The sequence below is a fragment of the Thermothelomyces heterothallicus genome, assembly GCF_042370625.1.
Source record: "Thermothelomyces heterothallicus CBS 202.75 unplaced genomic scaffold P884_scaffold_9, whole genome shotgun sequence".
Taxonomy (NCBI): Eukaryota; Fungi; Ascomycota; class Sordariomycetes; order Sordariales; family Chaetomiaceae; genus Thermothelomyces; species Thermothelomyces heterothallicus.
The window spans coordinates 869,555-883,184 of NW_027192570.1; the positions used below are offsets into that span (position 1 = coordinate 869,555).

The 13,630-nt window shown below is 56.7% G+C and overlaps 7 protein-coding genes across 7 annotated transcripts; 4 read left to right on the forward strand and 3 right to left on the reverse strand.

The window, feature by feature from the left end:
• Positions 1 to 552: 552 nt before the first annotated feature.
• On the reverse strand, positions 553 to 1,245 carry P884DRAFT_198761 (ubiquitin-conjugating enzyme/RWD-like protein; the record flags this gene model as incomplete). Its single annotated transcript, XM_069438174.1, has 4 exons — positions 553 to 806; positions 882 to 905; positions 977 to 1,137; positions 1,211 to 1,245. The coding sequence occupies 4 exons, from the start codon at positions 1,243 to 1,245 to the stop codon at positions 553 to 555; spliced, it is 474 nt and encodes a 157-aa protein (XP_069298270.1).
• Positions 1,246 to 2,548: 1,303 nt separating this feature from the next.
• P884DRAFT_277209 (Pex19 protein family-domain-containing protein) lies at positions 2,549 to 3,703 on the forward strand (the record flags this gene model as incomplete). The annotated part of the gene is made up of 4 exons (XM_069443048.1): positions 2,549 to 2,699; positions 2,759 to 2,934; positions 2,993 to 3,547; positions 3,605 to 3,703. The coding sequence occupies 4 exons, from the start codon at positions 2,549 to 2,551 to the stop codon at positions 3,701 to 3,703; spliced, it is 981 nt and encodes a 326-aa protein (XP_069298271.1).
• Positions 3,704 to 3,919: 216 nt separating this feature from the next.
• On the reverse strand, positions 3,920 to 4,640 carry P884DRAFT_299345 (uncharacterized protein; the record flags this gene model as incomplete). The annotated part of the gene is made up of 2 exons (XM_069444682.1): positions 3,920 to 4,279; positions 4,416 to 4,640. The coding sequence occupies 2 exons, from the start codon at positions 4,638 to 4,640 to the stop codon at positions 3,920 to 3,922; spliced, it is 585 nt and encodes a 194-aa protein (XP_069298272.1).
• A 722-nt stretch (positions 4,641 to 5,362) lies between these two features.
• On the forward strand, positions 5,363 to 6,692 carry P884DRAFT_198838 (uncharacterized protein; the record flags this gene model as incomplete). The annotated part of the gene is made up of 2 exons (XM_069438182.1): positions 5,363 to 5,380; positions 5,436 to 6,692. The coding sequence occupies 2 exons, from the start codon at positions 5,363 to 5,365 to the stop codon at positions 6,690 to 6,692; spliced, it is 1,275 nt and encodes a 424-aa protein (XP_069298273.1).
• Positions 6,693 to 7,303: 611 nt separating this feature from the next.
• Positions 7,304 to 8,841, forward strand: P884DRAFT_284665 (uncharacterized protein). Its single transcript, XM_069443726.1, has 2 exons — positions 7,304 to 7,697; positions 7,837 to 8,841. The coding sequence occupies exons 1-2, from the start codon at positions 7,570 to 7,572 to the stop codon at positions 8,828 to 8,830; spliced, it is 1,122 nt and encodes a 373-aa protein (XP_069298274.1). The 5' UTR covers positions 7,304 to 7,569; the 3' UTR covers positions 8,831 to 8,841.
• Positions 8,842 to 8,844: 3 nt separating this feature from the next.
• Positions 8,845 to 10,006, reverse strand: P884DRAFT_242364 (uncharacterized protein). The gene is made up of 3 exons (XM_069440270.1): positions 9,754 to 10,006; positions 9,529 to 9,685; positions 8,845 to 9,462 (listed from the first exon to the last, which is right to left on the reverse strand). Coding segments are annotated over exons 1-3 (384 nt in total). The 5' UTR covers positions 9,755 to 10,006; the 3' UTR covers positions 8,845 to 9,236.
• A 1,674-nt stretch (positions 10,007 to 11,680) lies between these two features.
• P884DRAFT_324451 (cytokine-induced anti-apoptosis inhibitor 1, Fe-S biogenesis-domain-containing protein) lies at positions 11,681 to 13,621 on the forward strand. Its single transcript, XM_069445456.1, has 3 exons — positions 11,681 to 12,927; positions 13,014 to 13,221; positions 13,292 to 13,621. The coding sequence occupies exons 1-3, from the start codon at positions 12,131 to 12,133 to the stop codon at positions 13,337 to 13,339; spliced, it is 1,053 nt and encodes a 350-aa protein (XP_069298276.1). The 5' UTR covers positions 11,681 to 12,130; the 3' UTR covers positions 13,340 to 13,621.
• The last annotated feature ends 9 nt before the right edge of the window (positions 13,622 to 13,630 follow it).

Here is a 13,630-nt window from a genome sequence, read left to right on the forward strand (position 1 = left end):
GTGAGGAGCTGCCCCTGTGGAGGTGAGCAACGCAATGCATCTCCGAGAAGCTGAGGTTGCGAGTCTCGATTTGTCTCTCGAGAGGCGTACTGTAGTAAGCTGCCCCCAAGTCCACGGTGGGGGGCGAGCCAATGGCTGCTTGAGCGCATTGCCAAGACCCCGCGGGGAGGGATGTGACACTTCGGCAACACCACTTCAACGTTTGGGGCCACATATCACGGGGGTGATAGTCTCGATCCTCTTGTTCCCTGTGGAAGAGTTGTCTCTGCGCATACGTCACGATGGGAGAAATCATCGCATACACCTGATCTGTTGTCGCGCAGCATAATTCTGCCTACGGCGTATCTCATCCCACCCCTCAGCCTCCCCTGGATCCAAGATCAAGCGTTTCGTAACCCGCAGTAGAAGAAGATTCCGATGATGTCGTGCCGTCTGAACTCCAAATGCTGTAATCGCCCCCACGCCATTGGTATCCCATAACTCCGTAATCAGAATTCCATACCCGGTTCTATCCCTTCGGCCGTGCGCAAGACGTAGTCCTGCAAGACCCTTTCATGGCGCGGCATTCTCCCGCACAATCTGCCTGATACGCCTCTCGTACTGCGCTCTGTCTTTCTTGTACATGTTGTATGCCTCGGCCTGAGCGGGAGATTCTGGGTTGGGGTCGTTGAGGAGGTCCTGGACGCCGAGCAGGATCTGCTTGATGGTAATCGCCGGTTTCCACGCCTCTTCTTCGTTCAGAATCGACAAACAGACGGTGCCGGATGGGTAGACGTTCGGGTGGAAGAGAGGCGGCGTAAATTTGCCTACAGAAAGGGCGAATGTTAGTCGTGTGGTTCTCCCGCGCTTCAACGTCGGCGCACAACGGCCGGGCTACTTACACTTGGGGGGTTTCGTGGGATACTCTGTATGAGACGAGTGATTAGTTAGTGTAAAACATTTCCATAAAAGAACCGCAGGAAAGGGTGCCGCGTACCGTCGGGAAATGTCACCACCAGCTTGAACAGGCCGCCTTCCCAGATGGTCTTCTCTTTGCCTGGGATACCACACTCCCAGACCTTGAGGTCAAGCACGCCCTGGGCATTCTTCTGCGGCCGAGCATAGAAGCCGAACGGATGGTCCTTGCGCCACTGCTTGCTAAACCGTGGACGCCAAGTTAGTGAGGCTGTCGCGCGCGCGGGTACCGGAAGCACAGCGACGGTTGACGTACCGCTCCTCCTGCAGACGATTTTGGCATAGCGACATGTTGGCAGTTGTTATGGAACTTCGATCGATATGGGGTGTTCTCCAATGGTTCGGATGTCAGAAGGGCCAGGTCGTCGGCTGCCGCCAGAAGCCGTGGGCAGACTAGATAACGAGAGAAAGGAAAATGGTGGCAGCTGGCAACGGTTCGGTTGCACTCCTGAGCCAGGGCGCAATGCAATGAGCGCCACGCAAGTGGGGAAAGAGTGCTGTCGCCCGGAATTCTGGAACGCAGTGAGGGGAGCTGCGAGACGGCGTGACGGGAACGCACTTGGAAGGCAGAAATTCGGGCGCCCGCACGGACCAATTTGTGTGTTCTGTCACAGCCCCGAAATGGAAGGCGGAGAACAGCTGGTTCTCCATGCATGCATGCACTGCAATTCACTAGTGTAGTTCGTTAGAAGTTCTGTACCCTGTACGGAATACGCTACCTTCCTCCGAGCCCTTTTCACTGCGGGGCAACTCTCCGGGGTCTCTTTCGCGGGGTGCCGGTTATCAAAAGGAGGTAAATGCCTTACCTTAGGTACTTGCTTGAGGTCGTATAATCGATAGGTGAGGTAGGGAGTTAGTTACTCTCTTCGGTTTGCTTTAGGAACTCACCCTCTCCTGAAAGAATGCCACGCCCGGATAAGAAGTCTGCGTAGAATCATTTAAACAAGTGCGCCCAGAATGCGACGAGAAGAGGTACTACCCGGTACCTTACATAGTAGTCCGGGCTGGTGGCACACCCCACCATCTACATCTGGTCATACGAAAAAGAACCGACGTCGCGGATCAGCGCTGCGTAGAGAGCGAAACGGTGGATGATTGGATCGACCAGCGCCGGGATCTGGGGACCGATGTGCTGAAGCCATAGCTACAAAGAGGCAAGCAGGCCAGGATCCTTTGATGCGGGACAGGGTGGTTCTTCCAGACCCTCTTCTCGGTTCCTAGAATCCGGGAGCGGGACGGCCCCAAAGGGACCTCGGTGGTGGAGCATGAGGGACGCCCGGGTCGAGCACATGCTGCACATGCACATCCCCACGGCATGCATCATCTCTTGCCCCCATTTACCCAACTCTTAGCATTTTCTCCAACGTGTGTTTCTAGTTGACAGTCCAATATTACCTTACGGGTTACTTTCGTCACCCCACGCCGCCCGACCAGCTCTTTTGGGAAGAGCTCGATGCGATAAACCAATCCGTTGCGACCCTGCTCCTGCATCCTCAACGTGGGGATCCAACCCCCATCTAACCTCGGTACACGCGCGCCCCGGCCTTTGCGCTCATAACCTTACCCAACGCAACCTTTCTGGTACCTTGATGCAATGGCGTCGGGCGCCAGCGATACCGGCGCTCCTCAGAACGAGGCAGAGAAGGTTGTACCAACTGAGCAAACGAAACAGAAGACCGCAGCAACACTCGAGGATGTGGACGACGTCCCTGACCCGGACGAGGATGACCTCGACGACCTTGACGGCAAGTTGCTGCTAGCGCATAGGATATGAGGGGATCACGGGGCTAATGCTCATGTCTAGAGATGCTCAATGAGTTCTCGACGGTGAAGATCGACGCACAAAAGCCAGAAGCCCCGCCAGGGCCAGCCGCGGCTCCTGCTGCTGGCGCCACCGCGGAGGAGGCTCTGTCTGAGGAGGAATTCGCAAAGCAGCTTGAAGCTGGCATGGCCGATTTGCTAGGGGAGTTGGAGAAATCGGTACGTGCAACCCGTCGAGGATGTGGTATGTTGGCGCCCACTGACGGTGCCCCTCCAGCCGGAGATGCAGGCGCAGTTCGAGAGCATATTCAAAGAGCTGGGCGCTGCGGCATCAGCAAACGCGGACCCAGCCTCGTCAGCCCCAACCCCACCAGCGGCCGGCAGCAGCTCCTCAAAATCAGGTCCTACTGGCGCCGAAGCTTCGTTCCAAGAAACCATCCGCCGCACGATGGAGCGCATGCAAGCTTCGGGCGAGCAGGCGACGGCCGCGGCGGCGGCTGAAGGGTCGGACGATTTTCTTGCGGAGCTCTTGAAGCAGATGCAGAACGGAGGCTTCGACGGCGAGGGGAGCGAGGAGGAGTTCTCCAAGATGCTGATGGGCATGATGGAGCAACTCACCAACAAGGAGATCCTCTATGAGCCCATGAAGGAGCTTGATGACAAGTTTCCCGAGTGGCTGGAGAAGAACCGGGACAAGACACCAGCGGAAGAGTTCAAGCGGTACGAGGAGCAGCAGGTGCTGGTCAGGGAGATTGTTCAAAAGTTTGAGGAGCCGACATTCTCGGACTCGAACGCGGCTGATCGAGAATACATTCTCGACCGGATGCAGAAGGTGGGAGATACCCAGGACCTAAATCCCATGGCCGTGCCCTCCTAACTGTCGCCACAGATGCAAGCCTCCGGGTCGCCGCCGTCAGATCTTGTCGGGGAGATGCCCTCGGCCCAGGACGTACTTAACATGCCGGACGAGTCGTGCAATCCCCAATAGGTGCTTTTGTGGCCGCTTGAAAGGAAGGTCAGGTTGCCAGGTTCAATTAGGATACGGGATATACCCTTCCCATAATATACCATCAGGTCTCAACACGTTGATCCGATCCGTTATAAATAGTCCCAAAACGCCCTCCCGTCTAGCCGATGACACGCCCAAACTCCGGCCAATGCATTATGTATAGTACACCAGACCAGAACAGTCCGTTTCCGGCACTCAGGTCATCTCCACATCCTGTGAATGCCCCATTTCCTGCTCGCCCTGCTCCTGTTGAATGAGATCCATAAACAGCCCATCATAGTCTTCATCGTCCGAGAATTGCGCGGGCGACTGCGACGACTCTTCTTGCCCCTCAAGCGCCGAAAGAAGCGCCTCTATCTCGGCCTCTTCTTGCTGCGCAACGGCATCCGCCATCAACGCGTCCAAGTCCTGCCTGGCATGCTTCTCTTGCATCCGGATCTCCTCTTCCTCCTGGGCCGCCAAGTCGGCGTCCAGTGTCCCAAGGTACTGCGCGACTTCGGCCTCTCTGGCCTGGGCCCGCTCGCGCTGGAGACGCAACCATTCGAGCTTGAGGAGCTAGGGGTTCGGGTCAGCTTTCGATATTTGGTAGATTCTACGCAAAGAAAGGAGATTCAAGCACGGAAGAGTGAAGGAAGGAGGGAGGGAGGGGTGTGCAAGGGAGGAAAAAAAGAAAAGAAAAGAAAAAGCCAACCTCGTCCTCGCCTCCGCGCATCTCCCACCTCTTGTCCTCCTGCCGCTGCCGCACGTTCTGGAAGAAGAGCCGGCGACGGCTCTCTTGGGCGTCCTCTCGCCGCTTGAGCACGGGGTTGGGACGCGGGTTCCGCGAGGCGAAGCGTAACTTGCTATTGCTTGACTGGTTGTTCTCGCTGCCCGAGAAGAAGGACGATGACGGCGACGATTGTCGCCCGCCCCCCATAATTGGGGAGGACTGAGTCTGTCGCGGGAGAGTGTTGAGGAAGGTGGATCGGCATGGTGAGAGCGGTTGTTGTCGAGATTGGGGCAGTGGTGGTGGCGATAGCGAGGACGCTCGAATTGGGGAGGAGGAGAGGGGCGACGAAAAGGCAGGCCGGTAGTCGCTCTGTTGCCCTGGGCCAGGTCGGCCGAAGGGGAAAGTTGGCGGGGTTTGGGGCATCGCCGCGAACATTGCTGAGGTCAATGTTTGGTGAGGTGTAGAAGATTTGTCCTTCGATGAGTCTGAGCAGAAAAGTAGGATGACAGATTTTGACCGGAGTTGGTTATGTCACGGCTAGAGAGGGGCGAGCAGATGGGCTCCCCGGTAGGATAGTGTTGCAGTGGATGTATGTACGGATCCGTAAATGCCAGACGCGGACCCTTGCACGCGGCGCGCCTGTTTTTGTTGGAGCGCGGTCGCGCGCTGCCACTGCTGTTTAATGGCAACATTGAGCGCACAGGCCAGATCGTAAATTACCACCACGGCTTTCGTAACTCTGACATGCAACGCGCCAGATGGATGACATATCGGGTTAGGGTTAGGGTGCTTTCCCACATCGAGCACCATGGCCGCGATGTTGCCGTCTCTCTTTGCAACGCGTATACACTCTTCAGCTGTTCTTCCGAATTAAACCGTTTATTTTCACGACGACTGGTACCGAAGAGTCATTGTAGTCTGATCTAGTGATGGTGCTGCCACCAGCAGTGAGTAGATTGTGTCCCTCAAGTTGAAGCCTAACGACTGATCCCTTCATCTCAGACTCCCGCTCCTTCCCGTTTCTTGTCTTCTAAGAAGCCAAGCACACAGCAATGTGAAAATCAGACGCAAAATCAAAATTATCCACGCGGGTCAAGCCAATTCTTTGTCACCCCGCGTTTTGCGACTGCTACACCGAGGCCATCCGCAACGCAGGCTACGGCGGCTTTCGCAACCCCCGCGCTGGCCATCAAGTCCAGAGCGCCTAGGAACCGCTCGACGCAGGACATAATCGATGATAGCTCGCCTGTTTCCCCCAAATATGGATCACCGTCTTCGTCACCCAATGGCCATGCCACGCTCCCCGAGCCCATCGAGTTTGACTCGTCACTTGTCCCCCAATCGCCCTCGCCTGGAGAGCTCACAGAGGGACGCTCCCCCAAACGCAGGCGAATATCAATAGCATCGTGCGGGACTGAAGCAGACCTGGTAGTAAACTCTCAAGGATCGCAAGACAGCGACCTCGAGATCCTCTACGATGCACCAGGTGACCATATCGTGTCGTACTACTCGGATGTCGAGGATGAGGGTGACAGAGACCCAGTCATCTCATCCACTCAATCCATTACCTCCTCACCAACCCACAGCCAATTCACGACAGTTAAAACAGACGAAGCATCCGAGCTAGACGGCTCAGGAAGTGAACCCAGCAGGGGAGCAACCGACCAGAAAGCCACGCCCAAACCCACCACCGGCACCAAGGACGCACTTCCGCGCACAGCACCGCGTTTTAAACTCACCGAACCCCCAGATAGACTACCCTCTGACCCAGAGGTCTACCTGGCAGCGGATCTCTTTTCCCCACAGCGGCGCGGCACGAAGTATCTCCCCGGCGGGCTGGCTGCAGAGCTACGGGATTGGCTGGTGGACGTCAAAGGCGAGCTTGACAGAAGGGGAGAGGTGAAGGCCACGTCTTCTACTTTACGGTCCACGGCAGCTGCCGGCGGTGGCTGTGATGGCGTGGTGAAGCTTGTGGTCGAGGAGGTTTCCCGTGGGGGCCCGGGAATGACTTTGGTATCCGGGAAGGTCCTGGATGGAGAGTGTGCGAAAGGCCCGGACGGCAGAACGAGAGTGATCCTGGCTGGTGGAGGCAACATCGAGGGTTTGGGAGGGGGCAAAGGCGGAGGGAACCCGAGGAAGGTTGCGCCTGGAGCGGTGGTGGCTGTTGACCCCCCGGCGTGGGATGTTGAGCTCGGCGGGCAGTGGGCGGTTGCGTGCCGCTGGGAGGTGGTAGATGGAGAGGGGGGTGATGTGGGATGATAATTGCGAGAAACGGAGGAAGGGGGGAGTCCAGCATCAAAAGACAAGATATTTGATGAAGGGTGCCACTTGGTTGGGCTCAGTGTATGGTATGGCCCTCGCAGTTGGCACGCCACCACCAGGGGTGAGCGAGAGTCGACTTGTATCCGTAGGGTCCTTGTGTTGACCCTGCGATGAAGCATGGGAGTGCTGAGAAAAGTGGGGCCAGCAGCGAGTCTTGGCAGCGACTTTCATTCTCAGACTCGTCACATACCCACAGAGAGTACGGACTACTTGCATTCCAAGCACCACAACACTCCAAATCTGCCGGACGAACATCTCCTGGATGAGTCAGGTTTGGGTGTGACTGACCGACAGATGAGAACATCACTGGTCTAGGGCACTAGATGGCTTGAGGGGCGGCCAGAGCTTGGCAGCAATAAGAAAGAGAAAATGCTCCTATCGCGACGCGCTCGGTCCTCACTGCGAACAGTTGCGAGACGAATACCATGGCGGCGACCGTATGGTACGGGTTTCAAAAATTCCGACCCTCTACGAGTCCTATTTTGTGGCTCGGACGAGTTCAGCTGTGCATCGTTGCAGGCCCTGCACGATGAGCACAAGATCAATTCCACGCTCATCCGATCCATCGATGTCGTCGTCAGACCAGGCAAGCCAACGGGGAGAGGATATAAGGTGATGAGAGAAGGTAAAGAGGCGACAATACAAGATACAGCATCGTACGGGCTCTGATGCGGCAGTAGTTCCCCTCCGCGGCCTGGCCAAGCAGCTCGACTTACCAATACACGAGAGAGACACCTTCACCGGTTGGAACGTAAGCTCCACGAATCTGCTCCCTTGCGTGCGATGACCATCCTTTTTTTGTTGACGCCGCCAGATGCCCCAACCTAACGGCGAGCCCATAAATCTCATCATAGCCGTGTCCTTTGGGCTCTTTGTCCCTTCCCGCCTCATCAACGCCTCCAAATACGGCGGTCTTAACGTCCACCCTTCTCTCCTCCCAGAGTAAGCTGTTAAAGCCCCAAGTTCCACCTTCGCCCCCTTCCCCCCCCCTCTCTCTCTCTTTTTTTTTTTTTTTCCTTCTCTCCTTGCCCCTCAAGTTTCGTTCCTTGCTCTAATCTTCAAATCCGCACCTTTGAAATAGCCTCCGCGGCCCTGCCCCGATTCACCACGCCCTCCTTGCTGAGCGCGACTACACTGGCATAACCATCCAGACCCTCTCCCCGGAGGCCTTTGACGCAGGTATCCCCCTGCTCCAGACGCCGGCGCCCGGGGTCCCCATCCCCGAGGGATGCACCCCGGAACAGCTGCACGAGATCCTCGCCCCGATGGGCGCCCAACTGCTTGTGCAGGCCCTCCGCGCGGGGCTGTACGTGCCGCCGTACAGGCCATATGATCCGCTACCTTCGGAACGGCAGCAGCAGCAGCAGCAGCAGCAGAAGCATCTGCAGCAACAGCAGGAGAAGAAGAAGGAGGAGAAGGAGCGGCAGGAAGACAACGGCCAAGAACGCACCACGACACCCCACGCGTTCCCACCACCGCCACCACCGCCCACGCACGCGCCCAAGATAACGCCGCAGGACAGACAGGTGCTGTGGACGTCGCAGGCCGCGCGCGAGGTGGCGGTGCGGCACCGGGTTCTCGGCTCGCTTTGGACGCATGTACGGATCGGAAGTCGTGGCAAGGGGGCTGGGAGGAGGAAAGGTAAAGGGAGAGATGATGGAGCGGGGGAAGAAGAAGGAGGAGGAGGAGCAGGAGGAAAGGGGAGCGCAAGCGAGAAGAGGGCGATCTTGGAGGACCTGTCAGTCGTTCCCGGACCGCCGGGGCGAGCGGCAGCGCGCGCTGGCGCCGCTGTTGATGTTGATGCTGCCCCTGCCCCTGCCCGGGAGAACTCTGACGGCGATGGGACAGTTGTCTGGGTGGAGAAGACGCCTCTATCTCGGACCAAGGAGGAACAGAGGAAGAACGGCGGGACAGTGGGGACGGAAAGCAAGTGTGTCACGTTGCCGTACTGGGTGGATGCTGACGGGGAAGGCGTCGTTGTGCGGATGTCGAATGGCTCGTGGCTGAGAATCGGAAGGATCAAAGTCGAGGGATCAACATCCAAGCCTGCGAGGTTGGTTCTCGGTGCTAGATAATGAAGGTAAAGGTAGCACGATGTAGAGCGGCAGTTGTATGCAACCCGACGCAAATAAACCTTTTCAAGAAAGCATTTTGGAAGAGCTTCCGATGCTTGGAACGTCGGACCGGTAGGGGTCCAGTAACATTAGTGTGGCAGTCAAGTTGCCATACCGGACCACGTCCGTTGAAATCAATCGAGACTAGTGTACATTAAGGTACGCTAACGGTAGCATCGCAAATCCATGTCGAAGCATGAGCGTACCTATCGTGTGGGAAAGTCAAATAGAAGGCATTTCCCTTGCTAGATCATTCAGCCAGCCAGAGACGCCCTCCGCCATAAAGATGGATTCCCGCATATCATGTTCGCAGGTGACTTCCTCACACACCGAGAAATCCCCCGTCATCTCTTACATCTCACACTTCTTAGTGCGCCTTGTTGTCATCAACGCTCGAGGCGCTTGACGGGCTCACGGTCTTGTTCTCCTCTTCCTCGGCACCCATGCTCTCTTCGAACACGGGCTCAGGCTCATTGACCTCAAACTTGGTCTTGAAGTTGTCAAGGTTGCTCGACAGACTGCTGCTATTGGACCGACGGCGTGCGTTGTGAAAATTGAAATCTTCATCTAGAACTTCGTCGCCGGCATTGCCCCTGTACTATGTGTAAGTAGACTGTATCGTGACGGAGATATTGCGATGGAAGAAAAACTCGGCTTACCAGTTGGCTCGACCAGCGCCGTTCTTCTTCGTCTTTTTGGGGTCGGCATCGGGAAATCCATGCTTGGCAAAGTATTTCGGCAGCGGTTCATGCGGAACAGCGGTGCCGTCGGCCAGGCCGGCATGGTCCTTGTCGTTGAACTTGTGAGAGCGAGTCACTACACGAAAGAGCGCTTGTTAGCTGCTCCGCTCATGATGTCATCCGACAGCAGGAGTTGAGCCTTACTCTTGACGAGCTTGTACTCGATAGCGAGATGGAAGAGGGCTGAATGCAGGTCGTTGTATGTTCCACTGCGGCCAAAGTCAGCATCATGCAGACGATGCGGGGTCGCTTCTCGGACAGGTATGCGTTTAGACAACGGAAGGAGGGGGAGGAGGGGCTCTATGTACCCTGAGAGATGTCGTGGATGTCAGAAAGTGACAGCAGTCAGGAAACTGTCTTCTAGTGACGAAGGCGGGATGCACAAGCGCTAAACGAGCATTCGGTGATGAATTGGATGGAACAAGTCAATGGATGGCAAACGTTTGATGGATGGTTGATGGATCGAGACACGAGAAGAAATAGAGAGGTAGAAGATGGGAGCTGCCATCTCTTTAAGGCAACAGGTCAAACTCTCAATGGGCGACTTGGTGCCGACCAGTCACAGCTCGATTCGATCAGGCGAGCAGCTCCAAAAGGCAAGAACAAGGGGGGGCTGGCGTGGAACACCGCAGTAGCGGGGAGTCGAGGAGGCGTTGGGTGTCGCGTGATATGGTGTAAGCGGGTACATTGGGTGTATGAGTCTGGGCTGACGGTCACTTAACTTCGCGATCTGCACTTGAACATGCTAGAGTCCTAGATCGTATCGTCTCATTTACCAATACTACAAGTAGGATTCGTACGGCGTCGCATTTCAGATTGACAACATTGAGGGCCTTTGACATGCTGTGCTGTCCCTCGAGTGCCCTGGTTCTCGACCGTATCCTCTCGTGTTGAGGGCGTGCTGGAGAAGCGGGTGACATCAGCCTCTCCACTCGTTTTCAGGGACCCTGGTTCTCTAGGACGAAGCATTTTGCGGGGTAGCGTGACACTATGCTGCTAATGGCTAGCGCCACTTGCCGGCTGTCTCCGGCAGGCACGGGCTCCTGCATGCACTGGAAGCTTCGATCTTTAGGATGAATTGATTCAAGGAAGTTTATGTGCTAAGCTCAGGGCAGTCACTGCTTTGTAGAGAGTTCTAGTGTAGTTGAGGTTTCTCTCTGTTTGCCGCCGTATCAAGGAGGAAGTAAACATTGCCATACTTGTTCGCATATACGTGTACATACAATTGCTGCGGACGTTTTCGATCAGGCCAGACTCACCCTGGCATGCCGCAACTGGCGTGATCTCGGCCCATTAGGCAACGTGATGACTCGGCACGCTCGCGGGTCCCCAGTCTCGCCTTCCAAATTGGTATCTGATAGACCAAGGATTCGACTCAAAGAAGCTATTGCGTTTGCGCGTCCTTCGGAAAACATTAATGCGTAAACAGAGCTGTCATCACTGCTATTTTTCGACGAAAGTTGGAGAACACGGTGTCCCTGACACGGTGTCCCTTACAGCGCACTTACGCGCTCTCTTCATTCTTCATTTGTGCACATTTGCATCACGATTCTTCTGCTTCCTAGATTGCCTCTGCCGTTTGCCAACTGCACAGGCAAATGGGCAATTCATTGCTGGGAAGGGCTGGTAGTCCCCTCACTGATGGAACATGATATGTCTTGGCACTCCCCGCAGCGGCTCTGAGACGGCCCCTCAGCAATGGGGCTTGGAACGTTGTGTTCTTTTGCATAACTACGAGCCAGTATCAGTATCTGATTACTTAAGGTACTACCTGGAAAGGAATCTATGTAACTAGTACAGATTACAAGCAATGAGTTCGTCATAATGCTCAGCTTATTCAATGGGCTTTCGGTCTGCCGAATGAGGCGCATGCCGATATCGGCCACCTTTGACTGCGCCCAGTTGCTTACAGTGCAGGCAAGTGACCGCGTATCCATCAGCAGACGAGACTGTGGCTAATCTTTGATCTGTCCTCGGTCGGGGCAGGTGTCTATAACTAACACCCAAGGAAGCTTGCAACAGGCCGTTTCTCGAGTCTGGAGGGCCGCGAGCTGAGCAGTTCGATACGCCACAAGGTACGGAAAGTCATTCTGGGTAGCTTTCTCGCCCGTAGAACCCTTGACTTAACAGCGGAACGCCAGCCCACCGGATCGCCCCGCGGCACTGTGCTGTATTAGTTAGTGGCGATTCCGATGATTGGTAATGCGCACGATTGGGTGGCAGGGTCTAGTGAGAACATCTCCGCTGTCACAGCGAGCAACTCCACGGAAAATTCCTGCCATTACCAATCTTATCGCGGTCACCCCTCCTTTTTTGAGAGGGTATTCCAGATTGATAACCACCAGAACGCGATCGCGAATTCCTCGGAATCGCGCGCACACACACACACTCTCTCTCTCTCCTGTCTCGCTCACAAACTTCGCCTTTCGTTTACCTCCGCCTGCTCGACATCTCGCCAACCCCACCATTGCCATACTCCCCGATCCGCAACGCAACGCCACCAAAAAGTTTCGGCCTGAAGATGGCTCCCGGCCTTGATTTAACCCCCGACTTCAACCCCCCCACCGCGGGGCAATCCACAACAACAACGACGACGACAACATCAACACCAAGCACGGGAAAGCGCACCCTCCTCCTGGCGCCCCCGTCTCTGGCCGCGCGCGAGGACCGCCTCTCGGAGCTGTTCGCCGCCTACCCGCGGGTGACCACCGACCTGCAGATGCTCGACCGCCTCGCCGCGGGGTTCGTCTCGCTGCCCGCCGCCACCTACGACCTGGTGCTGGTGCTGACCGACCCGGACGGCGCGCGGCGCTCCGAGGCGGCCGCGCTGCTGCGCGACCGCGCCGTCTGGACGAGGCTCGTGCCCGCCGTGCGGGCCGGCGGCCGGGTCAGGAGCGAGGACGGGAGCCTGGGGGTGGGCGCTAGCGGCGAGCCCGAGGGTCGGGAGGCGGTCCTGGCGGGGCTGGTCGCCGATGCCGGGGGGGACGGGTTCGTGAAGCCGGAGTATGCCGAGGAAGAGGTTGTGCCGCTGCGGCTTGGGGCGGGCAAGAACAACAAGAACAACAAGACAACGGCCAACGGGGCGGGCATCAAGCCGGCCACTGCTCCTGCTCCTGCTGCTGCTAATGGCAGTAACGGCGCGCCGGCCGGAGTCGGGTTTGTGGATCTCAGCGACGATCTCGACCTGGATGCCGAGGACGACGACGACGTCATCGACGAGGATACACTGCTCACGGAGGAAGACCTGCGGCGGCCGATTGAGCAGCCGCCCGAGTGCCGGCCCCAGCCGGGCAAGAAGAGACGGGCATGCAAGGACTGGTATGGCCTCCTCCCAAGCCTACCCCCCTTCCCCGGCCCAACAACTCGTGCAAATGAAGAAGCTAACGGGTACGTACGCACCTTAGCACATGTGGTCTCGCGGCAAGGCTGGAATCCGAGGACAAGGCGCGTCGCGCCAAGGCCGACAGCAAGTTGAACGCGCTCAAGCTCAAGTCGGAGGACCTGAACGAGCTCGACTTCACGGTCCAGGGCAAGACGGGATCCTGCGGTAGCTGCTACCTGGGGGACGCGTTCCGGTGCTCTGACTGCCCCTACATTGGCCTACCCGCATTCGTACGCATACCTTGAGTGCCTCTGCTTCTATTTCTTTGATCGCGAACGTTAGTGGCTGACAATTGGGCAGAAACCGGGAGAGGAGGTCAAGATCTTGAACAACGCTGTCCAGCTGTAAGAGAATGGGCAACCGTTCATGCTCAGCTGCAGACACAGTTGAAGGGAATGGCGATATCTTGAGGTCATTCGAGCCGTCACTCGCCAATACGAAACATAAGTGGCGTAAAGTGACGAAGGATTGGTCCGTGTGTGAAGCAATGTAATTTGATGTGCTTCCATCCGTGCCGAGAGTGCAGGACGGCCGGCGGTATGCACCGCTAGATCCTATGCTTCCCACGTACGCTGTAGGGTAGCATCTTCAGGCCGAATCAACTGCCAGGAAGAAGCTCTGTCTGAGTGAATGATGTGA

Coding starts and splice junctions, on each gene's coding strand:
- P884DRAFT_284665 (XM_069443726.1), top strand. CDS start 7,570: ATGCCCCAACCTAACGGCGAGCCCATAAATCTCATCATAGCCGTGTCC. Junction 7,698..7,836: donor CACCCTTCTCTCCTCCCAGA/GTAAGCTGTTAA, acceptor CCTTTGAAATAG/CCTCCGCGGCCCTGCCCCGA.
- P884DRAFT_242364 (XM_069440270.1), bottom strand. Junction 9,463..9,528: donor GGCGCTGGTCGAGCCAACTG/GTAAGCCGAGTT, acceptor CACATAGTACAG/GGGCAATGCCGGCGACGAAG.
- P884DRAFT_324451 (XM_069445456.1), top strand. CDS start 12,131: ATGGCTCCCGGCCTTGATTTAACCCCCGACTTCAACCCCCCCACCGCG. Junction 12,928..13,013: donor AGACGGGCATGCAAGGACTG/GTATGGCCTCCT, acceptor TACGCACCTTAG/CACATGTGGTCTCGCGGCAA. Junction 13,222..13,291: donor ACATTGGCCTACCCGCATTC/GTACGCATACCT, acceptor ACAATTGGGCAG/AAACCGGGAGAGGAGGTCAA.